General features: G+C 50.6%; 1 protein-coding gene across 4 annotated transcripts in view; it reads left to right on the top strand.

Annotated features, from left to right (window-relative positions):
- The window catches only part of PFKP (phosphofructokinase, platelet), a 64,089-nt gene that overhangs the window by 18,364 nt on the left and 19,900 nt on the right, over positions 1-25,825 (top strand). For all 4 annotated transcript variants that reach the window (XR_004177127.1, XM_009213887.3, XM_003903325.4 and 1 more), the window contains exons 3-13: positions 9,957-10,034; positions 12,428-12,617; positions 14,445-14,610; positions 15,823-15,867; positions 16,101-16,209; positions 17,422-17,517; positions 18,888-18,980; positions 19,548-19,673; positions 22,111-22,175; positions 23,006-23,075; positions 23,259-23,405. Coding sequence is in view for 3 of the 4 variants with exons in the window: in XM_009213887.3 (XP_009212151.2) it covers positions 9,957-10,034; positions 12,428-12,617; positions 14,445-14,610; positions 15,823-15,867; positions 16,101-16,209; positions 17,422-17,517; positions 18,888-18,980; positions 19,548-19,673; positions 22,111-22,175; positions 23,006-23,075; positions 23,259-23,405 (1,185 nt within the window). In the remaining variant the exon portion in view is untranslated. The remainder of the gene's footprint in view (positions 1-9,956; positions 10,035-12,427; positions 12,618-14,444; positions 14,611-15,822; positions 15,868-16,100; positions 16,210-17,421; positions 17,518-18,887; positions 18,981-19,547; positions 19,674-22,110; positions 22,176-23,005; positions 23,076-23,258; positions 23,406-25,825) is intronic.

Below are 25,825 nucleotides of genomic sequence, written 5' to 3'. Positions count from 1 at the left end.
CACCCGCCCCCATGCCTGGCTAGTTTTTTGTATTTTTAGTAGAGACGGGGTTTCACCGTGTTGGCCAGGCTGGTCCCAAACTCCTGACCTCAGGTGATCCTGCCCGCCTGTGCCTCCCAAAGTGCCGGGATTACAAGCATGAACCATCATGCCCATATGCCTGGCTTATTTCATTTAATGGTAAAGCACTTTCATCCCCATTGCCACAAATGACGGGGTTTTCCCCTTTATGGGTGAACAGTGTTGTGTTGTGGGCACGCACCATGTTTTCTATGTCCATTCATCCACTGACAGGCGCTGAGGCTGATTCCACACTGGGCGGTGGTGATCAGGAGTGAACATGGGAGTGCAGAGGTCTGTCTGTGCCGATTCCCTTTCTCGGGGTATATACCCAGCGGTGGGGCTGCTGGCTCGTGGGGGAGTTCCAGGCATGTCATATTCTCATACAAGCATGTGATGCATTATGATAAAATCGGGGTAATTAGCATATCCATCACCAAGACCGTTTCTATGTTAGGAACATTCCAGTTTTACTCTTTTAGTTATTTTGAAACATTATACATTATTATGTATACGTTATACATTATATATAATATGAATTATATATGTATTATACATATTGTATACAGTGTTATACATTATGTGTACATCGTTATGTATAACTTTGTTGTATATTATTATTATTTTTTGAGATGGAGTCTCGCTTTGTTATCCAGGCTGTAGTTCAGTGGCGCGATCTCAGCTCACTGCAAACTCTGCCTCCCGGGTTCACACCATTCTCCTGCCTCAGCCTCACGAGTAGCTGGGACTACAGATGCCCGCCATCATGCCCGGCTAATTTTTTGTATTTTTACTAGAGACAGGGTTTCACTATTAGCCAGGATGGTCTGATCTCCTGACCTCGTGATCGACCCGCCTCGGCCTCCCAAAGTGCTGGGATTACAGGCGTGAGCCACTGCGCATGGCCTATTATGTATTATTAAACATTTTTATACATCATTAACTGTAGTTCCCCCATAGTGTCACTCACCCCTGGATTTTATCCCTTCTATCTCAAACTGTCTTTACGCCCCCCTGCTCCCCACTACTTTTCTCAGCCTCTGGTAACCATCATTCTGTTCCGTGTCTCTGTGAGATCAGTTCTAACTCTGTCTTCATGAAATCAGTTTTTTATTTAAGCTTTAACGGATGAGTAAGAGCGTGCAGCATTTGTCTTTCTGTGACTGGCTTATTTCACCTAATTTCTGCCTGTTCCATCCATGTTGCACTAAATGACAGGATTTCGTTCTCTTTTATTGGCTGAATAATATTCTGTTGTATATCAAGATGTGGAATCAAGCTAAGTGACCATCAGTGGGTGCATGGATAAAATGTGGTGTATATACGCAATGGAATATTTTTTCAGCCGTAAAAAAGCCTGCTTTTTAAAATCCCAAGCCTTCTGCATCCTGGTGTGCCTGTCAGTCCTGGGTTTTGGGTGAGCAGTCGTGGGCCTGCAGGAAGTACTCTGGTGACTGTGGACCCATAAATCAACATTTCGTTTCTGTGTGCTCATCTGTGCAGTAGAAATCGTGTGTGCCCTCCTGTCTGCCTGGTAGAAAGGACTTGGAGAAGTCTTGAGACTAACGGGGCAGAGGCGCTGTTTGACTCCTTGTCAGGGATGAGATGTGCACGCCTTTGACTCCGTGGGTGTGTGACCAGGTGGGGAAACGGGGTCTGCACCTGCACACATCTGTTCATAGGTGGCTCTGCATTGAAGAGGCCCAGCCCCGTCCCCGGCCCGCTCTCCAGGTCATGCCCACAGGCTGGGCTTCTCTCTGAGTCTCAGGCTATGGCATCTGGGGCTGGGCAATTCTTGGTCGGGGGGGGGGGTCCTTTGAACCACAAGATGCTGAGCAGCACCTCTGCGTCCACCCACCCCATAACCACGGCAGTCAAAGATGTCCTTACATCTCCAACATCGGTGAATGTCCTCTGGGGGAAAGAAATCACTCTTTTTGGGTCCCATTGTTCTAGACCTATTTGGGCTCGAATTGAGAAGATGTTATGTTGTATTTTTTTTTAGCATGACTCAGTAATGTATCCAACAGAATTTTTCACCTATACTCTAGTTTCTAACCTACAGCTCTCTAGGTTACCAACAGACCAAAACAATTAAACAGGTTACTATTAATTAAAGGGGCTTGTTTTTTCCTTTAGTAGTGCGTGTGTGAAGAAAATATTAATCTGGAAACAGTGGCATTTCTGCTGAAAGCCTGGCCTTGATCGACTGAGCCCTGCTGTCTGGCCGCTGCTTGCGCTCCTGTAAACCTGGGCCAAGCCTACGTGTGAGGCATGCCAAGCCTTGGGCTCCCTTCCAGGGAGGCTCGGGGAGGTTTGCCAGTTAACCCATTCTTTTCTACCTGGTGAACCAATTGTTAGTTCTTTCTTTTTTCTCTGAAGCTAAGGTTTTTCCTTAGAAGCCTACAAATGGCTTTAGTTTCTTGGAGATCATCATCTCCAAGATGTTGATCTCATATACCAAGTATATCAGATGCTTTGACCCAAAGGCCATGCCCAGGATAAACTACCCTGGCTCCGGTGGGTCAAAACCAGGCTGGGGCAAGTCAGTTGGTTAACCCAGGGCTGTCACTGTGGCTGCAGAAAAGAGTCGACTCCTTGCATTTGGTTTCATTCATGGATTTAATATCCTGTTGTTGAAGATTTTCCTGCAGAGTTAAAAAATTGTTCATCTTATTATAGTTCTTCAAATGTGACTCACTTAAGATTCTTGCCGAGCACCGTGGCTCATACTTGTAGTCCCAGCACTTTGGGAGGCTGAGGCGGATCATTTGAGGTCAGGAGTTAAAGACCAGTCTGGCCAACATGACGGAACTGCGTCTCTACTGAAAACACAACAGGTAGCTGGGTGTGGTGTAATCCTTGGAAGGCTGAAGCTTGAACTCAGGAGGTGGAGGTTGCAGTGAGCCTAGATTGCACCACTGTATTCCAGCCTGGGTGACAGAGCGAGACTGTGTCAAAAAAGAAAAAAGTCTTTTATCTTAATTTTTTGTTTGTTTGTTTTAAAGTTTGGTTCCGCTCTGGACAACTGTTTGTAAACATTATCAGAGCCATCTTTGTCGTCGTCCACACCCTAAAGAAAGGCTAGGAATAATTCTGATCATTTTATCAGCTAGTTCTTTCCATGATTAAAAACAACACATTCAAAAGGTGTCAGATAAGTGATGCCTTTTTATGTTGAAGGGATAACGGGTGTTGGAACAGCATCAGCATCCAGCCTCTGGTCTTCCCAGATGTGCTGCCATGGAGCCTGTGCCACCCGCCCCCTCCCCCAAGCTCAGCTCAGGTGCCCGAGGGTCTCCATCTCCCCACACCCCCTGGTCAGCAGCTCTGTCCCTGCACCCAGACGGGCCAACCCTTCTGAGCTTGAAATATCAGCATGTGATCTTAGCTACCCTTGTTTCAGCCCTGAGCATTACAGCTTGACTTACTATACCAATACACAAACCATTAACTTATCAATGAATTGATTGGCATCATGCTTCCCCTCCTTAGTCGGTCTCATGGAGGTAGAGAGTAGGATGATAGAGAGCAGAGGCTGGGAAGGGGGTGTGGACAGGTGGGGGTACAGAGAGGTGGACGGGTGCAAACATATGCTTAGATAGAAGGAGTAGGTTCCAGGGTAATAGCAGAGTAGCCTGGCTGTGTTAGCAACAGCGTATTAATATATTTCAGAGTAACTGGGGGAGAGGACTGGAAATGTTCTGAATGCGTAGAATTTAAAAATACCCAGGGTGACGGACACCCCAGTACCCTAATCTGGTCATTACAGGTTCTGTGCGTTCAACAAAGACTCACATGCACCCCACAAATATGTAAAATAATATGTGTCAATAAAATTTAAAACATACGGGGGAAAAACCTTTCCCTTCCTGATAGAAACCCTTCGTTTGCCATAGGAAATATTTCTTTTTGGATAAAATGAACCTCCTACTTTTACAATTTTTTAAAGTGAGAAATCTCACACTTGGGACCCAAAATAAACACCTTTTCCCCAGAAGTGCTGCTGCCCCCCCTGTCTGAGGAAGAGGGTGGAGGGGCCTCTCCTAATCCAGACGATTCCTGAGCTCGTGGGATGTGTGGATGGGGGTGGCCATGGAAAGCAGTTGGCAAGACAAAGACCAGGTGACAGCACTGGCCCTGACTTTTGGGGCTATGTCTGATTTTTTTTTGTTTTTAATTTGTCTCACCCCTGCCATCCCTGAGTGTGGCCCCTACCTTCCCCCAACGGTGTTGAAAGACCAAGTTTGTCCACATCCCATTCAGTCACATCTCTTTGATGTTTTAAACATAACTATTTCTGCCTGTTAACTTCCTTGAAGTGAAAACTATTCAGCCACTCCATTTCTGTCTAAAAATAAGTGATGCTTGAGCACAGCACTGTGCAGTTTCTTACGTGTAGCTGTTCTTGACCTGACTCTGCAGGGTCTTGACCAGAGCCCATGCCTTCCACTAACACGTGTGTGTGCTCACCGAGCTACCTGACTCCCAGAAGGCCAGTTCAGGCGGCCTGGGTCTGCTCTGCACTCCCTGCCTATCGCTGGAACATTGTCCAACAAAATCGACGCATCCAGGCTGATGGTAACCACAGGAACAAGCATTGTCTTTTATTACATGTTTATACGCCAGCCAGGTCCCATGCTGAATTCTTCATGTATGATCTGCCTTCATCCCACCACCACGTACGCCATTGCCCGTGGCTTCAGACAGTCTGGTTCCAGTCAACATTTCAGACTGCAGAAGAGCGCCATCTCCCTTCACCGCCACCTCCCACCACTGTGCTCAGCTGAATGAGCCTGGGGGAGGGGGGGTCTTTGCTATAAGGCCACGGCCGGGCCAGTGCTTGGAACTCTCTCTCTACTGGGGAGGAAGGGTGACCGGCTTCGCTCCTGCTGGGGCTGTTGGTTGTACAACTTACTTGGAATTGTGCACTCTTAGCTTTGGCTTAAAGAAATCTGTGATGCCAGAGGGCTAAATACATCATGCTGTTGCCTTATTGGTCTTCCGCAGAAGCAAGTGCAGGACCATAAGATGGTGTGTCGTGTTCTAACCTATTTCAGAATTTTACAGTTGACTGAGTCTCCCAAGAAGAAATCCTGAGGCTGCTCTATAGAAATTTTCTATCAAGTAATGAAATCAGTGAGTGTGCTTTGCTGGGGTGATTGGTAGGGTCTCTGGACAAGAGCGTTCCTTCAGAGTCTTGGTGGGGAGGTGAGCAGGGCTTGGGGTGTGTACTGGCGCGAGGCTGTTTAATCTCAGGCTCTGCCTCTGAATTTCCTAGAGACAGGATAAGACCACGATTCCTGGCCTTTGAAAACCATTGACATAGTGAACTTCCTGCCGCCTCTCTTTCATGCACACCTAGTTTTGAACGCTGGTGTTTCCTGAGTCTAAGCCTAGGTAGCCGTTCGGAGCTGACCTCTCTGCATGCGTGCTCTGAATTCTAGAGGTGAAACACTTTAATTTATTAAGGAATATTGTAGCTTTAGGTTCTGTGGGGGAGGGAAAAGGATTAAACTAGGGAAAGCTTGATTCTGTAGGAAACAAAAAAAAATAGTAGGCCCGGCGCGGTGGCTCACACCTGTAATTCCAGCACTTTGGGAGGCCGAGGCAGGCGGATCACAAGGTCAGCTCGAGACCATCCTGGCTAACACTGTGAAAACCTGTCTCTACTAAAAATACACACACAAAAAAAGCCAGGCATGGTGGCGGGTGCCTGTAGTCCCAGCTACTCGGGAGGCTGAGGCAGGAGAATGGGGTGAACCCAGGAGGTGGAGCTTGCAGTGAGCTGAGGTTGTGCCACTGCACTCCAGCCTGGGTGACAGAGCGAAACTCCATCCCCCCGCCCTCCCCCCCAAAAAAATCAGTATTTACTCAGAAGCAGCAAAGCCCATAAATCTCTAAATGCAGTAACTATGTCTGCAGGAAGCTGGTGATAACATTATCTGGAAGACACTTTTAAAGTCTGTTATCTCCAGTAGCTTATTTTCTTCTGGTAGTGGGAATGTTCACCATTTGGAGTTAGTTGAGTGAAGAATTCAGGAAATCAGATTGGAAAAAAGCATCATCTGGTTGAGAAGATGCATGGGCCCGTCCAACAAGCATTCTGAAAGAAAAAGCCTACTGCTGCCACACAGCAGTATAATTTCCCTTTGTCTGTAACTTAAAAAAAAACAATACATCTGAGATGTCCGAGAAAGCCGCCCGTAGGTGAACTAGTTTACTCCATTTATGATGGATTCAGTGAATGCCTAAAAATTCTGGCCAAAACCACTTCTACATATGGAACAATCTCCTACCTGGTTAGAAGACTGTGGTTATTTTGGCACAGCTCAAAACAATTTCGAATAAGTTACAATGACTTCAGAGCCTGTGGCATGTTCTTAGATGTGATGAAATGACTCAGTATAAAAATTCTATCGGCCGATGGATCCGATGCAGCCAACAAGGAGCGCTAAGGTTCATCTTGTGAGTCAGAGTTCACAAGACAGAGAGTGTTACTTTGGCCAGAAAACTGAGATAAGGTTAAAGGTTTTATGCTCTGTTTTTCCTATGAGAGTCATAAAACTGGCTTGGAAGGCAAATTCCAAAAGGGTGTTTTAGGAAACATTTGGGCTTTGGCTGTAGTAAGATAAATATTCAGCCTTCTAAGAAGACTTCAAAAGAGAAAACTCATCTGAATTTCTACGTTGTAGTACGTTTGGGCAAAATGAGTCTTCCTAATTTAGTAATATCTTCCTTGCTGGTGAAAGACAGCTTAGAACTGTGGTTGGTGGTTACTTTTCACATGTTCCATGGGAATCGTGACTTTGCAAATTAAAGAATGAGTCATTTCCTGGCAACTTAGCTGACGCATGCACTAGACAGGCAGCTTTGGGGGCGGCACTCAAAGTTCTCCCTTTTAATTTTTTAATTGTTTTCTTTGCCATATGCATCTATGCAACACAAAATAATGAAATTATTTTTAGAGAACGTTTTACTTTTCAAAATGTTGTGGTTTGCAGAGCAGTTTTCTTATTACTCTAGAGGCTAGGGGATTCGTTACCATGTTTGATTAAATCCGTATTTAAATTCTGCAAACTCATGCAGGGAAAGGCAATTGTTTGGTTCCCACTATGGCATATTAAGTAGTAAAGTGCCGGGTGGCGGTCGACTTGGAAGCAGCGTCTGGGATAGCACGTGCTCCAGGAATACTCTGAAAGCTGATGCCGTGAGGGGTGCACGGTTGACTCCTGGGCCTGAGATGGCCTCAGGATGCTGCAGCAGCGTTGGTGGCATCCTTTTAGCAGGGCAGCGGCCGGGACTGGCGCCTTCCCCTCAGTCTCTTTATTTACCAGAAAACTGCATGCACAGAAATGACCGCAGCAGCTCTGGGTGTGGGAATTTAGAGCTGTCCGTTTTCAGTTTTGCCAGAGCCCCAGGGTTATGGCCACTCTACATCCCGGTCCACCCAGGGAGGTCCTGGTTTCTGCTGTGGTTCAGGCCTCATCATGGGTCATCTTTTCTCTCCTCCTGAGATGTGGGCTTGGAGGATGGGACGTCGTCCCTCTAAGAAGGGTCCGTTTCAGCATGGTGGTGCAGGCTCTGACTCTTTGGCCCAGGTCACATGCCTGCTTCCTTGTTTCCTTGCCCCACAAGCTTCATGGAAGTGAATCTGGAAAGTCAAGATCACCACAGATGCAGTTTGTTCAGCGTTGCTCCCAGACCTGAAGAACGGGGTGCTCTGTTGTGCGCGCAGCATGAAGCATAATTCTTAGCAGAAACCTGGGAGTTTGGGGTGGTAGAGATCACTAAAAATGCAACCCCAAGGCTACGTAATCTCTTTATTTATGTATCCACCCACCCACCCTCCTACCTATTGTACTTCAAATATTCTAAGGAATATGGCCTCCAGGAGTCACTCGCGGCTTTGCATGCGGCCGTCTGTGCCTGGTGCGTCTTTGTGTGGACTACAGCACCCGCAGCAGGACAGAACAGAAACGGTGCCTCTCAGAGTGCCCTGTGCAGAGGGGAGGCCTGCGTCCGACCTCACACTTGCTCACCCTCACCCTCCAGGGGGACAGCTACACTGGGCTCATCTGCACTGCAAGGGAAATCTGTTTTCAGAGCAAGGGGAGACAATAATAATAATAATCCCTCGAGTGAGACTGGGCTATGTTTAGAAGACGTTTCACTGCTTTGCCATGGAGGTAGGGGCCTGGTGATGAGCAGTGCCTATACCAGCCTGTGAGCCAGTGGCTGGGTGCCTGGGGGGGTCTCAGGAGGTGCAGACGGGGCTGCCATCGCCGAAATGAACCAGCTCTGCTTTGGGTTCTGTTCCATTCCAGACTGTTTTCTCCTTTCTTGTTTATTACATGTATGACACTAAATTATAAACACACACGTGGCCAGGCATGGTGGCTCACACCTGTAATCCCAGCACTTCAGGAGGCCCAGGCAGGCAGATCACTTGAGGTCAGGAGTTGGAAACCAGCCTGGCCAACATGGTGAAACCCTGTCTCTAGTGGGGGGAAAAAAAAAAAAAAAGCCAGATGTGGTAGTGTGTGCCTATAATCCCAGCTACTCCGGAGGCTGAGGTAGGAGAATCACTTGAACCTGGGAGATGTAGGTTGCAGTGAGCCAAGATTGCACCACTGCAGTGCAGCCTGGGCAACAGAGCAAGACTCTGTCTCAAAATAAAATAAACATATATGTATATATAATGTTTCTGATGGAAATTTACATTTATAAATATAAGTATACAAATTGGCCAGCTATCAAGGTGCCTGCACCATTGATTAATTTATATACAGAACTCCGTAATCTATGAATCATTTCCTTTTTAAAAACCTTTCTTCCTTTTTTCTGTCCTCCTGACCCTCACTAAGGAGGGCTTATGAATCCAACAATAATCTATTGTGAACTTTTCTAAATCCCTAATAGTTATTCCTTCTTAAGGTTAAATCCTGTGGAAAGCGAGTTACATAGATGAAGGTACCAATGGGCATTGCTGCATTTCCTAATCTTGTAGATTCTGTGGAGAAAAAGATGGGGATGCATTTAGCATTGAAAGGTAATTGTCCTTGGGCTTCTTCTATCAATATGTCCTCACATGTTGATATCTGATTCCCTAATGCAGTGCAGTGTCATTAATGGAGGGTAAGGCAGACAATTATTATTCGGCTGTGCTGTTTAATAATATTTAATATATATCTCAAGTGGCCCAGGTTGCCTTGGCAGACGGAGCCCCTGACAAAATGCTCCCTTGTATGTCCTGTGGTCGACAACACTGTGTGCCTGTGAGTTTGTGCTGAAGTATGATAAACACGTTGGGTGAACATGACCCCTTTCAACCTCTTGGGAAACACTGGGCCATAGGAGAATGGCTTGATCCTCGTTGCACTCGCAGGCTGAGTCTAGGCAGAAGTTCCCATTACTAGGGACTCGCTGTGAGGACTTCCCCACAATTCCCTGCTTTCCTCCAGCGCTGGGGCAGAAGTTCCCATTACTAGGGACTCGGTGTGAGGGCCTTCCCACAATTCCCTGCTTTCCTCCAGCGCTGGGGCAGAAGTTCCCATTACTAGGGACTCGGTGTGAGGACTTCCCCACAATTCCCTGCTTTCCTCCAGTGCTGGGCAGAAGTTCCCATTACTAGGGACTCGGTGTGAGGGCCTTCCCACAATTCCCTGCTTTCCTCCAGCTCTGGGGCAGAAGTTCCCATTACTAGGGACTCAGTGTGAGGACTTTCCCACAGTTCCCTGCTTTCCTCCAGCACTGGAACTGCCCTGTCCTCTGACCAGCGGATGCTCAGGATCTAACATTCACTGTTATTTTTCCCATTTTATATAGTTTAAGGATCACTTCCCATGTAGTGAAGTTTATCTCAGTTTTAAAAGATTCTCCCTTTCTCCCCTTAGGGCTACCAGGGCATGGTGGACGGAGGCGCGAACATCGCGGAGGCCGACTGGGAGAGCGTCTCCAGCATCCTGCAAGTGGTGCGTACTGGGCTGCTGTCCACAGGGTTCTCTGAGTTGGAGACTCTTTCATGTGTAGTAAATTCCCAGAACACTTGAGCTCAGATCAGTTGATAGAGATTATGTGGACAGAACAGACTGTGAGAAGCTCTTTACTTTTGGTTTGATCTTTAGAAATGCATGTGTTAATCTGTGACTCACTTTGAGTATTTGCTAATAGAAATAATCCAAATCGGTGCCTCCCCGCTGAAGACACTCGTGGGGCCCACACCTTCCTGCTGGTCTCAGGCTGTTTCTGCACTGGGTGCCTCCTGATTTCTGCCATATCGGAAGGGAGGTGGAGGGAATTTTGACAACCACGGAAGTTAGGTGGAGCAACATTTGCAAAACATCAGGACGTTGTGGGCTGAATTCACACAGGGGAGCGTTTCCATTCTGTGGTCGTGATTGACGTAGGAAGACATGAACAGAGGGCTGAAGTGTGTGTGTGTATCAGTGAGTTTGTGTTTCTGCATGTGGTATATGTGGTGTGTGAATCTCAGTGTGTATGTAACTGAGTTTGGTGTGTGTCTGTATGTAGGTGTGTGAGTCTGAGTATGTGTGGTTTGCCCGTGTGTATGTGTTAACTGTGTGACTTTGTGGCTAGTGAGTGTGTATCTGTGTGTGGGATGTGTGTATATGTGGTTTCCTTGTGTGTGTAGGTGTGTGTGGTGTCTGTGTGTGTGTGTGGTGTGTCTGTGTGTGGCGTGCCTGTGTGTGGGGTGTGTGTGTATGTGTAGGTGTGTGTGGGGTGTATGTGTGTGTGAGCGAGCGAGCGAGGGAATGGGAATGGCACCCACTCCTCTGCAGTCCAGTTATCCTGGTTTCGTTCCCAAGTTGCAGCCACCTCTTTTGTCTTTTTGGTGGGAGTTTCTGGGTTGCTGACTCTACCTCCCATCGTGCCGGCTCTCATGCTGCCCCCTGGCTTTTTGTCCGGGCAGAGTCTGGAGAGCACCCCTGCCCTGCTCTGCGCCCCTACCCTCACCTGCCTTGGGGACCGGGTTGTAAGTGGTCTCGGTCACACTTGGTGCTGGTGACACAGGATCGTGTGGAGTGAATTTCAGTTTTTATGACCTTTTCATAATGCTTTGACAAATTAAATGATGGTAGGTTTCATGTAAAAATATAAACTTTTCTGGGATTTGGAATAGTAATAAGTCTCCATATGTGAAAAGGAGTTGTGTGCATGTACCAGTGATGTATTGAAACACACACTCATAGGCCAGGCGCAGTGGCTCACGCCTGTAATCCCAGCACTTTGGGAGGCTGAGGTGGGCGGATCACAAGGTCAGGAGATGGAGACCATCCTGGCTAACAAGGTGAAACCCCGTCTCTACTAAAAATACAAAAAAACAAAAAACAAAAAAAACAAACAGGCATGGTGGCGGGTGCCTGTAATCCCAGCTACCAGGGAAGCCGAGGCAGGAGAATGGCGTGAACCCAGGAGCGGAGCTTGCAGTGAGCCAAGATTGCGCCACTGCACTCCAGCCTGGGTGACAGAGTGAGACTCTGTCTCAAGAAAAAAAAAAAAAAGGAAGAAGCAGGCAGTCACATCAATGCAGGGGTTTCCTGGGAGCTGCCTGCAGACCGAAGTCAGGGAGAGCCCTTGCCTCCAGCGCGGAGACAACCCCTGCTGCGCTTATGAGCACCTTGCTTGACGAAGTCAGCGTGCGTCTAGGGATCCAGTCTGGACTGGAGTTTGTTGGTGCATTCATGATTTTATTTAAATGAATCCTGCATTTGTCGATCCCATCAATTCTTAGTTTTTGGAAAACCAAGTGTGATGAATCATGGTCTATGTACCCTGGAAGTCTGGATGAAATAATTTAAGTTCCTGAACACGTAGCTCTTTAAAAGGGGCAGCGGGTATGTGGTGCAAAAAAAAAATCCCCTTGGCCCCAGGTTCTTGCTGGTTTTACCTGTAGGTGCTGTAAGGGGAGACTGGAGGGAGAGCCTGGCCACTGGTCACGCCACTTCACTTGTCCTGGCCGGCGTGCTTGGTGTGGTCAGTGGGTTCGTCTTTGGTTCCACATGCATCTGGTTGAGCTCACTGGCCGGTGCTGGGGCGGCTGCTGTGACCCCACAGGCTGGTTCCTGCTCCATGTATTTAACTGATGGCTGCTGTGTGTCTGGCTCCTCCCCTCCCTGGCTCCTCCCCTCCCTGGCTCCTCCTGGTGTGATGCGCCTGTCTTTGTGGAATTCTGGTCTGGGACTAAAAACAGGAAAATCATAGTCTTTCATAGCTAGTTACTGACAAGGTGAAAATGAGAAAAACGTGAATTCCAGCCCCTGTTTATAGTCAGCCTGTGTGCGCCATCCACCTGGCTTTCTGTCATGCTGTGAGGAGATGAGTAAGCTGGTGTCGTCTTTCCCAGGGCGGGACGATCATTGGCAGTGCGCGGTGCCAGGCCTTCCGCACGCGGGAAGGCCGCCTGAAGGCCGCCTGCAACCTGCTGCAGCGCGGCATCACCAACCTGTGTGTGATCGGCGGGGACGGGAGCCTCACCGGGGCCAACCTCTTCCGGAAGGAGTGGAGCGGGCTGCTGGAGGAGCTGGCCAAGAATGGTGAGTGGACGCCTGCTCCCGTGTCCTGCGGGTTTTTGTCCTGTTTCAGAGCTTTGGAACGGACACGTTTCCCTCTTCACTGCAGCGGAAGCACCTGTTCTCACAGATCTTCCAGTCACCATCTCAAGGCTTTTTATGATCTCAAAACACAACAGCAGCCATCATAAGAATGCTAGTAATTTAACCTTACCATGTGCCAAGCACCATTTGACCTTTGACACAGATAGTTTTATGGAATCCTCAGGACAGCCATCCAAGCCAGTTTTTAGATCATCCCATTTACAGATGAGGAATCAAATAGCCACTCGGCTGTGGGGTGGGCCAGGTCCCCAGCAGCCTGGGACACCAGTGTCCGCCTTTCAGCCCTCACACTGTATCTCTCCAGCTCGCTGGGGTCCCTTAGAACTGAAGTTCTCACAAGACTTTATTTATTTAGATACATTTCTGCCAATACATCATCTGGTACCACCTTTGACACTACTTAGGAAAGCGTTTCTGAGAGTCCTGTGTGTATGTAGGTTTTTTGGTTTGCTTGTTTGGAGACGGAGTCTGTCTCCCTTGCCCAGGCTGGAGTGCAGTGATGCGATTTTGGCTCACTGCAGCCTCTGCCTTCTGGGTTCAAGCGATTCTCCTGCCTCTTTCTCTTCCTCCTGAGTAGCCAGGATCACAGACATGCACCACCACACCCGGCTAACTTTTTTTTGTATTTTTAGTAGAGACGGGGTTCCATCGTGTTGGCCAGGCTGGTCTCGAACTCCTGACCACAGGTCATCCACCCACCTCGGCCTCCCAAAGTGTAGTTTTTCTCCCTTGAAGCAGTTGTTATGTGATTTCAATGCAATATTAAATATGACCAGGGAAGCATATTGTTTAATAGCAACTTGATGAGAGGCGGCTTTGAGGCAAAGCAACTGTCTCCAGGCTTGTGAACATCCTTGTAGGGGACGGAGAACGCTGCCCGCTGGAAGCAGCCAGGCCTCACAGTTCTTGCTTGTCCACATCGTCCTGGTCTGGCACAGCCCACTGAGTGTACAGAGCAGGACAGCGGCCACGAGTCCGGGCCTAACCTTGCCCCTGGCCCTTCGATGGTTCCGACTCCGTTTATGCAGAGCTGCGCAGCCCAGGTCTGTCCTGAGTGCGCGGTAGATGCCCACCCACGATCCAGCTTCCCACAGATGCGTGAGAAATCAGTGTGAAGATGGCCTAGTGTCTTAGATTCTCAATTCCATAATTGTAACATATCCGTGTTCAAAGCCGTGTCATTCTCGGAAGCTGTTGCCAGGAAATACTGAGATTTTTGTTTACCAATTGCAAATGTGGATCCTTTCTTTTATTTTTCGAATCCACTGCTCTTGTCTAAGTGCCAGGTGACAGTGCCCATTGTGTGTAACTGCTGCCAGCTTTGTCTGGCTTCTCTTTCCTTAACTATGCAGAATCCGGTTGCATTGAGTTCTGAGGAAATAAAGAATTGACCTGGGCAGTGGCTCACACCTATAATCCCAGCCCTTTGGGAGGCCAAGGCAGGACGGTCTCTTGAGCCCAGGAATTTAAGACCAGCCTGGGCAACATAGAGTCTGGCTCTACCAAAAAATTAAGAAATCAGCCTGGCATAGTTCTAACTTCTCAGGAGACTGAGGCAGGAGGATCGCCTGAGCCCAGGAGTTCAAGGCTGCAGCGAGCTATGATGGTGCCACTGCACTCCAGCCTGGTCAACAGAGTGAGACCCTGTCTCAAAAAAATGATAATACATAAATGATACCAGTAACAAATCAAAGAGTTTAGAGTGTTTGTTTAGGGTGGTTGTGTTGCTGTTTGCTCCCCACGCAGGCCAGATCGATAAGGAGGCCGTGCAGAAGTATGCCTACCTCAACGTGGTGGGCATGGTGGGCTCCATTGACAATGATTTCTGTGGCACTGACATGACCATCGGCACTGACTCTGCCCTGCATAGGATCATCGAGGTCATTGACGCCATCATGACCACGGCCCAGAGGTAAAGCACTCAGAGGAACCGGCGGGAGGCCACGTGGGGCCCGATGTGTGCCCAGCTCAGATGTTACCACGGGCTCTAGAACATTCTGCAGATTGGGTGTCCTGGTGCTGGCTCGTAACTTGACTTTTAGGAACTATTGCCAGAAAATTGTTCTCTGGTCTGCTTTCCATTTTTAATTTTAAAACATTCCTTGTTTTTAACCCGATGATAAAAGAAAGCTGTGGATTAGAATTTGAAAGGAAGAAACAAAATAATAATTATCTGAATGTCCTATCCAAACATCTCCGGAAGGAGTGGCAAGAAGTAAACTGTGGTATGGATTTTCCACACCACTCATGAGCGATGCGGCCAGCGATGTCCTGCCCTGTGTAACCTATGGATTCGCAAAGTGTGGTGGGGCCACAGCATTTGATCCGAGGTGCTCTAGACTCGGCGGATTATCACTAATGACTCTGTGGGGCACCCTACAATTTCTGAAGCAATTTGCATGAAAACCATGTGAAATGGTAAATAGAATAAGTGTCTCCCCTTTAAGGACGAGGTGCTTGAGACTGAGACAGTGCTGAATCCAGTCCCCCGTGTGGCGCCTCCCAGTCCTCTGTGTGTCCTGTTCCCAGTGACGCCTTCACTGGACATTCTCAGTGCGTGGGCGTGAACCCCACAGTTGGTGGAAAATCACTAAGTTGGAAGGCTGCTCGGAGCAGTTGGATTTTTCCATTCCCTGGGAAGACCCAGTCTCTGGGCGTTCACCACTTAGTGACACTGGCATGCACTTGTTTCCCTGGGAGAGATCCAGCCATGGCTCTTGACAGCAGCCACCGACTGTGCCCAATAGAGAAGGTATCTGGGAAAGAGCCCAGCACAGGGCCTGAGAGTGTGAGTGTGTCCTGGGCACAGGCAGGCGAGGTGTCAAATGTGCAACTGGAGAGCGCAGAGGTGGCTCAAGTCACTTTCCTCACCGGAGTCTGGAAGGCTACTGCATAGCGTTTGCCTTAGTAGAAAATGAACCATTTTTGAAGCCTAGGTCCTTGCAGGCCTCCTGGCTAACTCGGCTGTCAGCCCCTTCTCTCTGCTGTCTGAGCTGTGTCCAGGGCTGAGTGGGTGCTCCCTGTGTTTCTCTGCTGTCTGAGCTGTGTCCAGGGCTGAGTGGGTGCTCCCTGTGTTTCTTTGCTTTCTGAGCTGTGTCCGGGGCTCCCTCTGTGTTTCTTCCAGCCACCAGAGGACCTTCGTTCTGGAGGTGATGGGACGACACTGTGGGTATGTACCTGCGGTGGGTCCAGTGAACGCGGTTCGGGTTGGGGACCCTTAGCGTCATCTCCCTGAGGCTATACCCCACATCCAGAATGCTCTCGCGGAGAGTCCTGGAGGGGCCGGTGTCCCGCTTCATACCTGGCATTAGATCTGCCCATCTGTCACTGAGTGGGGTGCCTGGGGTACCCTCATGGGAAGGACCCTTCTGGGGTGTTGATGCTGTTGCCTTGTCCACATAGGTACCTGGCCCTGGTGAGTGCCTTGGCCTGCGGTGCAGACTGGGTGTTCCTTCCGGAGTCTCCGCCAGAGGAAGGCTGGGAGGAGCAGATGTGTGTCAAACTCTCGGAGGTAATGTGGGTCCGGCAGCCGTCGATAGCGGGCGATGCTGGCTGCATTGCTTTAATCAGGATCCCAAGTGGGACGGCATTTTAAGCAAGTGAAAATATTTCTCTGTCTCCAGTTTGTCACACTTTGCATTTCACTCTATGGACTGTGAGCATGGGGCATGTTTTCCTCTATAAAGGCTGGGACTCAAGGCAGAAGAGGTCTCATTTAAGACCTGAGTCTGAGACAGAGTGAGCCTGGTTAGAATGCCCCATGCGTGCCTGACTGTGGCAGGTGGACTTCAGGCACTGTTGGCTCCAGGCTCCACACAGCCACCACTACCATTTTCTACGGGCGGGTCTTTAATGCGGGGCTTTATAGAAAGCGAATCCATTGAGGATGAGTTAATCCACACCACATCGTGGAGTGGTCGCCGTGTTCCTTTCATGACCTCTTTAGGCTCACGTGACCGCTGTGAGCATAGGAAGGACGATGGGGACAGCAGCCACGGCGGCCCAGCAGTGCAAGGCCTTTGGGGTGCACCTGTGGCCACCAGAACTCGCTGTGTGGGCCCTGTGTTCGCTCACACTGTGTTTTCTGTCCCGCCTCTCTGCTGCTGGAGCCTGTGCGCAACAAAACTTCATCCCAGTGGCCAGGCTTCAGGGCCTCCCCTGGGAGGGGCCAGGGAGGAGTGGTTTACGGGGAGGTGGCAGGAAACTCTGGAGGGAGGCAGAAAGCATGAGTGCACGAGGCGCCTGTGGGGGGTCCATCTCTGTGTCCTTCCCCTTGGGAACCCGTGTCAGTCACACCAGCGCCCTCCACCGAGGGCTGGCTGGGGCCACATTTCTGTCTGTGGTGGTGATGTGAGCTCCCAGTCCCAAGGAGCTCTCTTCCAGTGAGCCACAGCTGCCCTGCCCCTTCACCCCTGCCTTTTCACCCCTGCCCCTCCCCCCCCCCTCCCCTCACCCCTGCCCCTCACCTCACCCCTGCCCCTCACCTCACTCCTGCCCCTCCTCTCACCCCTGTCCCTCCTCTCACCCCATCCCTCCCTGCTGTCATCCAGAGCACCTTTCACCACCTTCTGATGTCATTGGGAAGCAACTCTTAGGAAGCTGGGCAAAGATTCCTGCCCAAAAAGAGGCTAGTTCAGTCCGAGACAGATTTCTGTGGTTTTGTTGTGGTTGTTGCTAAGAATGGGATTAGGAATTTGAGAGCTTTAATTTTCTGTGTCTGCAGAACCGTGCCCGGAAAAAAAGGCTGAATATTATTATTGTGGCTGAAGGAGCAATTGATACCCAAAATAAACCTATTACCTCTGAGAAAATCAAAGAGGTGAGTGCGTGCAGCTGTTCCCTTTCGCTTGGTTTCTGCCTGGAAGCAGGGGAGGTTAGCATTATGGGCAGGCTTGGTTTAGAACACTGAATTATTAACTTTTTATCCTTGATATTTAAAACATTTTCATCATGACTCAGAAGTTGGACGGCCTGGGAAACACGCAGCGGCATGGGGGCCTGTTCCCCTTGCGTCCCCTCTTGCCGAGCCCCTAGAGGTTCCGGGACTCCCCCGCAGACATAGAGGTCAGCTCGAGTGGTCACACGTGTTCTTTGGATTAGAGCGTTCTGGCTCTTAAACGTGAGCTGCTCTGAGAATGAGGACTGAACACTTGGCAGCTGACCTGGGCTTCTGTTTGCCACAGGGGGAAAAGGCGGCGCCTTGCTATTCCCTGTGCCCTCCCGTAACCCAGAGCATCAGCTGAGCACATTCTTACTCACAAAGAAAGCTGCTGTGTCCTCGTGGCCCTGCCAGGGGACGGGCTCTGGCAGGCTTCATGCCCTGGGGCTTGCTCAGTGCCTGCCCATCTGGAGAGGACTCCGATGCCGTGGGCCGGGCTCCTGCTGTAGACGGGGCTGGGGACGGGCTCTGGCTCTAGCAGCCGCAGGGCAGAAGGCATCGCCACCTGCCTTTGTAAGTCATGTTCTTTGTTGTGCTTTGTTATGGTCAGTGAAGGAGCAAAACATGTCTCTGGATATGAAAACGGTGACAGACGCCGGGGAAAGACAGCTGCCAATATTTATAAGTGGTAATCCATAAAGTCGAGGCAAAGATTTTATTTCCCACTTAATTATAATTAAATCACAGGACAATGGACCAAGAAGGAACCATGAAATTCACGTAGCCCAGCCCCACTGTTCTTACAGAGGAGTAAGCTGAGTTCCAGAGACAGTCAGTGGCCTCTCCAGGTCACCGGGCCAGCGTGCCTGTGGGGTGGGGCGAGGGGAGTGCCTTGATTGGACTGGGTTGTGCTGTCAAATCACAGCTAAACAAATTTAAGCTGGTTAAAGGAAGATGTTTACATTTTTGTAAAATATAAGTAATAGTTTAAATGCAACCTACTGAAACCTTTTTTTTTTTTTTTTTTTTTTTTTTTTTGGTTAAAGCACCGAACATGTGACTTGCATTCATTTTCTAGGTGCGAGCCAAGATTTTGTTGGGTAACAAAGGTATTATTTTTAAAACCGAGTTTCAGCTGCCTGTTATATATACTAGATGTTCTGCTAGGAAACAAAATTTAGAAATACCTCTTCCCATTTAGATCTGAAGAAAGAGCGAAAACCCTTGTTCAGTGCCCCGTACCTGCTTCCAGATCTGGGCTGCTGGGTCCGCATCACGGTTCCGCATCCTAACGAGACGTTCCCTTGCAGCTCGTCGTCACGCAGCTGGGCTACGACACGCGTGTGACCATCCTCGGGCACGTGCAGAGAGGAGGGACCCCTTCGGCATTCGACAGGATCTTGGTGAGGATGGGAGCGTTGGGCATCTTCACAAGGTCTCTAGCAGGAAGCGTTTCTGGAGAGGCGCAGGCACCAGCCGGCCAGAGAGGCTGGCAGGATGCTCCCCCAGAGATGCCAGCGGCCCGGCCCTCGTCTTAACGATCCTTGAGACCTTTGGTGCAGACCAGTGTCTAGGCCTACAGCCATTCAGAGGCGGGGAGAGCTCCCTAGTGTGGGAGGACAGTGCCTGCTGTTGGGATGACGTGGACCCCAGAGGACACAACCCCAGGGCAGAAAGGCTGTGTTCCTTGTGTGGATTTCTGGAAACTGTGACTCGGGGCAGCAGGAATCCCAAGTACAAACTCAGCTCTTAACACTCCTGCTCTCCGTCTGGCCCTGACCTCCCCTCTGTTCCCATCTTGCCGGTTCTAAAGGAGTGGAAATCGCTTTGCTCTGAAGAGTTAGGCTGCAAGTGGGGAGAGCTGTGAGCACCTGACTGAGATCATTGGGGGTCATGGAAAGACAGCAGGAGGTGACAGGGACGGTGCAGGGTGGGGGGCTGCCCCTGACCCACATGGACCTGGTTTCCAGGCCAGCCGCATGGGGGTGGAGGCAGTCATCGCCTTGCTAGAGGCCACCCCGGACACCCCAGCTTGCGTCGTGTCGCTGAACGGGAACCACGCCGTGCGCCTACCACTGATGGAGTGCGTGCAGATGGTGAGTGGGCAGCCCATGGCCACAGGCGGGATGGGGGCGGCTGGGGACAGACGCTGCTTGTCGGGCCGGCCTGGGCACCTCGGGTGTCTCGTCGGTGCACGCTGGATTACACGGCCTTTCTGAGAAGGGGGTGAGCTGCCCATGGGGAGGGAGCAGGCTTGTGTTCTCACCCACACCTGCAGAACCTGCGCCGTCTTCACTCTTTGGTTTTCTAAGTTACCGTCTGTCCTTGTGGCACGTAGTTGTAACCTCCCCTGAGATGGGTCTAGAGTGTTGGGATCCCAACAGTCGAAGAGGTTCCAGGTGGCCCCAGTGCACCCGGCGCTGCAGAAGGACAGAGTACAGGGAGGTGGTCGCAAGAGAAATCTGTGGACAGAGTGGCAGGGAGGCAGGCGTGAGAGAGATCTGTGGACAGAGTGGCAGGGAGGCAGGCATAAGAGAGATCTGCAGGGCAGTATTTTGTAGGGGAAGGTGGGACCTTCCCAAACTTCTCCAGTTTCAGCCACTTCCTGTCCTCCTATCCCCAAGGACATTCAGGTCTGTGATGGGACACAGGGATGACTCTGGTCACCCGAAGATGCACCCACCCTTCTCGGGCCAGGGAGCTGCCATCTGCAAATGAACAAAGGGAAAAGCAGTTCCGGCTTTCCAGGCATTGTTCAGTAGTGGAGGTGACTGTGGAGTTAGCTGCATTCGAAGTTTATTTTATTTTATTTTATTATTTATTTATTTATTTAGACATGGAGTCTCGTTCTGTTGCTCAGGCTGGAGTACGCTATCTTGGCTCACTGCAAGCTCCGCCTCCTGGGTTCATGTCATTCTCCTGCCTCAGCCTCCTGAGTAGCTGGGACTACAGGTGCCCGCCACCAAGCCCGGCTAATTTTTTTTTTTTTTTGTATGTTTAGTAGAGACATTGTTTCACCATGTTAGCCAGGATGGTCTCGATCTCCTGACCTCATGATCTGCCCACCTCGGCCTCCCAAAGTGCTGGGATTACAGGCGTGAGCCACCGCGCCCGGCTGTTATTTTTCAGAGTTCATTCGTGACGCCTGTTTTGTTGGGTCTTTCCAGTGACCCTGAGGTAAATGCCTCTTAACACACACAAAGAAGTCATGAAGCAATCAAGGCAGGGACTTGTTGAAAGTCACCTTGGAAACATAATTTCCAAAAGCCCAAGGGAGAAAATAGTATTTGTGTGTATGTGTGTGAAGGCTTGTGTCTGTGTGTGTGTGTGTCTCTGTATATGCATGTACATGCAGGTTTATGCATATGTGTGTGTTTGTGAGTGTGTGAGGTAGTTTGTGTCTGCATGTGTTTGTATGTTTATATGCATGGCTATGCATGTTTGAGTGTGAGCGAGTGTGTCTGCATGTTACCCTGTGTGCATGTATGTTTATATGCGTATGTATGTGAGGTATTGTGTCTGCATGTCTGTGTGTGCGTGCATGTTTATATGCATCTGTGTGTATGTGAGAGGTAGCGTGTGTCTGCATGTCTGTGTGTGCAGGTATGTTTCTATGCATATGTGTGCATGTTGGTATGAGTTCGAGGTAGTGTGTGTCTGCATATTAGTGTGTGCCTGTGTGCATGTGAGAGGCAGTAGGCTTAAAAGGCTCAGAGCACTGAACGACACGCAGTACGTGTATTTTGAGCCTGTGTCTCGTGTCTCTGCTTGTCTAGAGACGATCACGGTAGGTGTCACTTGCCCTGACCTTGAAACCACCCTTGTGTGGCTTTGTTGTTAAAGCGGAGGGAGCCACTACTGTGCACCTGTGCACCTGCTGTTTGTCAGGCGTCTTCCTGAGGGTCTGACATGTTTGAATAACCTTAGAGATTGCTAGAAGGAGGAGTATTTTTCTCATCTTACAGAGGAGAAAATTGAAGTTTAGAGCGAGAAAGAACTTGCCCAAGATCTGATGTTGCCCCGGGCTGCCTGGCATGCATCACTCCTAGCCCTGTGTCCCAGGGCATCCATCCGGGCCCCTCTGCTCCCCCGCCCGCTGTGACCTCACTCCCGTCCCGCGTTCCCCAGTGAGCTGGTGTTTGTGGTTTTTTTCCCACCATAATCAAATGGAGAATTCCTTAGAACCATGCCTGAGAGATTTCATTTCCTCCGGCTTTGTTCTCTTGGGTTAAATCTTCACAATGTTGTGTCCACAAACAGCAGGTGACACCTCCTCTTTTTCCTCAGAAGCCTCCTGAGCTAAGCAGACCCCAGGGCTCTGACCTCACAGCCGGGCAGTGAGGGGCTGGCTGCCAACCAGCGTTAGGTTATACTTGGTGGCCGGTCGTCTAGACCATTAACCCTGGGGCTGCCGGCGGCCTGGGTCAGACTGGAGAGGGCTGGTGGGAAGGACCGAGCCAGCCTCCACCCACCCCATCCATGGTGCACCAAGTTCTGACACATTCTTTCTTCTTTTCATCATTGTTTTAAAAGACTCAGGATGTGCAGAAGGCGATGGACGAGAGGAGATTTCAAGATGCGGTTCGGCTCCGAGGGAGGTGAGGTGCTTTGGAAAAAGCTCCGCCCTGTCGGGAACACACACCCCTCGGGCCTGGCCACTGCAAATGTGCTTAGGGGTTGTGCTTATTCCATGTCAGTCTGAAAACTCAGAAAGTCAGGCAGGACTCACAGCACCCCTTTTGCAGTAGCAGGCCCTGGTGACTGGTTAGAGAGAAATCATTTTCTAAAGTTGCCATTAGTCCTTTTTGGCAAGGTGGTGGTGGTTTAGGAGCTAATGAGATTAAGGCACAAGGTGACTTGTGGCCTTTTAAAAACAAAACAAAACAAAAAACGGAGTCTGCTTCTGTCACCCAGGCTAGAGTGCAGTGGTGCCATCTCAGCCCCCTGCAACCTCTGCCTCCCATGTTCAAGAAATTCTCGTGCCTCGGCCTTCCAAGGAGCTGGGACTACTGGCGCGTGCCACCATGTCCAGCTAATTTTTGTATTTTTAGTACAGACGGGGTTTCACCATGTTGGCCAGGCTGGTCTCGAACTCCTGACCTCAAATGATTCACGCGCCTCAGCCTCCCAAAGTGCTGGGATTACAGGCTTGAGCCACCATACCCGGCTGTGGCCCTCGTTTTGCAAGAGAAAGTTACGAAGTGTAGAAGCATACCCTTTTCTCTCAGTCCATTTCCTCCAGACACGGACAGCACCGCGGGTCGCAGTAAGGGCTCTGCAGCGCGCGTGGAATCCTGGGGCCTCCTGCTCCTGCCCAGATAGTTGGCAGACACATTGAGTGCTGGCAGACAAGCCGCTTTTCTCTGCATGAGCCCCAAGTTGTGTGTGGTGTTCCCAACTCTGATCCAACAACACCCTCTTCCTTTAGGAGCTTTGCGGGCAACCTGAACACCTACAAGCGACTCGCCATCAAGCTGCCGGATGATCAGATCCCAAAGGTTGGTGGCCAGCCTCCCGCGATGCCCCGACCTCTCCTGCGGGCCTCCCCTCATGGCCTCTGCCTCGCTGAATGAGGCCACCGGTTTTCAGGCCTGGCTCGGCATGGGCCACTGCCACAGCGTGCCACAAATGGAGCTCGCGTGTGCCCGTGACCCAGTGCTCGCCCGCCTTCTGTTTTGCAGACCAATTGCAACGTGGCTGTCATCAATGTGGGGGCGCCCGCGGCCGGGATGAACGCGGCCGTGCGCTCAGCTGTGCGCGTGGGCATTGCCGACGGCCACAGGATGCTCGCCATCTACGATGGCTTTGATGGCTTCGCCAAGGGCCAGGTGAGTCACCCACGACGCCATAGGCGGGCAGACCCCCTGGCTCCGAGCACAGTGGAATGGGGGGGCCCCCTCCACGGCCCTCACACCTTTTCATGCCTCAGTCCAGGATCCTGTCTCAGTCCAGGATCCTGTGACATTGTGACTGAATGACTACTTATTAAGGCATTGCTTCTGGAGTGAAATCTCACCCTAAGATAGGTTTCGGGCCCTCAAATGGAGCCCAGGGTGTGATGTGCTTTTGAATTTTCTGAAAAGGTGCTGGGGGATGGCAGTGCCTCTGGGGTCTGATGACCCTGACATTAGGTGAGAAGGAAGGTGGTGTTGTCTCGGAGGCTGCGGTTGGTTTAAACCGGGCACTGGAGGGAAAGTAGGTGGTGTCTGGTGTGCACAAGCACCCACTGAAATACAAACCTTAGTGAACACCGGTAACACCTCTTGACGTGTGCTGTACCCAGTTGTTCTGCGGGATTTACGTGTGTTCACCCATTTAAGCCTCACACTGAATCTAAGATGTTATCCCCATTTTCCTTACAAGAAAACTGAGGCACAGGGATGCCAACTGGGCTAGATGCACGAGGGAGGACTGGAAACAGGATTCTGAGCTCCTGACGGGGGGCTGAACTGGTGGCTCTTTGTTTATCTGATTAGCCAACAAATACCTGCTTTGTGAATTTTTTTTTTTTTTTTTTGAGATGAGGTCTCGCTCTGTTGCCCAAGCTGGAGTGCAATGGCGTGATCTCGGCTCACTGCAACCTCCGCCTCCCGGGTTTGAGCGATTCTCCTGCCTCAGCCTCCTGAGTAGCCAAAATTACAGACACGCGCCACCACGCCCAGCTCATTTTTGTATTTTTAGTAGAGATGGGGTTTCGTCATGTTGGCCAGGCTGGTCTCGACCTCCTGACCTCAGGTGACCCACCCACCTCGGCCTCCCAAAGTGCTGGGATTACAGGCATGAGCCACCGCGCCCGGCCTCCGACTTTGTGGAGTTCTTATGCTGAGGAATTAAATGAGTGAGCACAGCAGGCACAACTCTCTGGTTCCGTGGAGACTGCATTTTAGACGGGGAGAGAGGACAGTGACTGAGGACCCCCTGCTCTCTGGACAGTCAGCAGTGCTCAGAGGCACGCGGAGGAGGGCCTGCTGGAGTTCCCCCAGACAGCCACGCTGGGGAAGGTGCTCCCAGGCTGCAGGTCAGAGGATGAGCAGGCGGCTCTTGGGACCCTCGAGGGACACTCATCCCAGGCGGAGGGAAAGGATGCTCTGGAGCTGATGCTCACAGGGGCAGGGGCTCCGAGCCCGCGCAGGGCAGTGGGGATGGGAACTGCAGGGACAGGGCCAGCTTGTTTGGCTTTTATGTTATGTGAGATTTGGGGTCCTGAGCGGGGACTGGCCCACACCGAGAGCTTTCTAAAGGGACTCTCTGGTGTTCATCGAGGCAGAGGCAGGAGGTAGGGCTTCCAGCTGGGGCTTTGCAGTCACCTAGCAAGAGACGGTGGGTCCAGACGGGCTGCTGTGCAGATGGCAAGAAACCTCCAAGGGTCTGGAGATATTGAGGGCACGGAGGGCACATGGGATTTGCTTGCTAAGTACACGCAGGCATAAACAGAGGAGGCAAGAATCACTCCATTCCTGGCCTGAGTTGCAACTTAAGAGGACAGGAAGCCCTGAGAGACACTGCTTTCAGGAAGGATGAGGAGTGGAGACTCATGAGGCCACGGTGAAGGTACGTGTCCCGCGGCCGAGGACAGGACTGGGGACACTGGGTGAAGGTGTGTCTCGTGGCCGAGGACAGGACTGGGGGTGCCGGGGTGAAGGTGTGTCCCGCGGCCGAGGACAAGACTGGGGATGCCGGGGTGAAGGTGTGTCCCCCGCGGCCAAAAATGTGCAGTAAGCCGCTGTGTCCCGGCGTCTTCAGGAGGGGTGGGCTCAGCACGTGGGTTTGGGAGGCTTCAGCGTCTCCGTGGTAGTTAAAGGCACAGAACTCACAGAGCTTCCCTGAGGGCCTGAGTGCAGGTAGGAGAGAGAGGAGGTCCGGGACTGAGTCCTCAGGGCGTCATTGTTAAGAGTGGGGTGGGAAGAGGAGACCCCAGCCCAGGAGACTGAGGAGTGGCAGAGAGTTAGGGGGAGACGCGCAGTGGCATCCCCGGGAACACAGATGATCCACCTTCCACCACCGCTGGCCCCCTTTCCATGTTGGCCCATCCACCTGCATCTCAGCTGCAGGAACCGGACGAGGAACCGTTCTGTCCTGGGTGGATCTTGCTTTCCCCGTCTTTCTTGTTCAGACTTGTAAAGATTAATTGACCTAAAACTGGTATTTGCTTTATTTAAAGAAATATTGCCTTCAAAACTGATTTATGTGAAAAAAAAAGCCTGATTTATATGGTTCTGTCAAATATATATATATACACACACACACA

This window comes from Papio anubis, chromosome 11, assembly GCF_008728515.1.
Source record: "Papio anubis isolate 15944 chromosome 11, Panubis1.0, whole genome shotgun sequence".
Lineage (NCBI taxonomy): Eukaryota > Metazoa > Chordata > Mammalia > Primates > Cercopithecidae > Papio > Papio anubis.
This window is presented reverse-complemented; position numbering and strand designations above follow the sequence as displayed.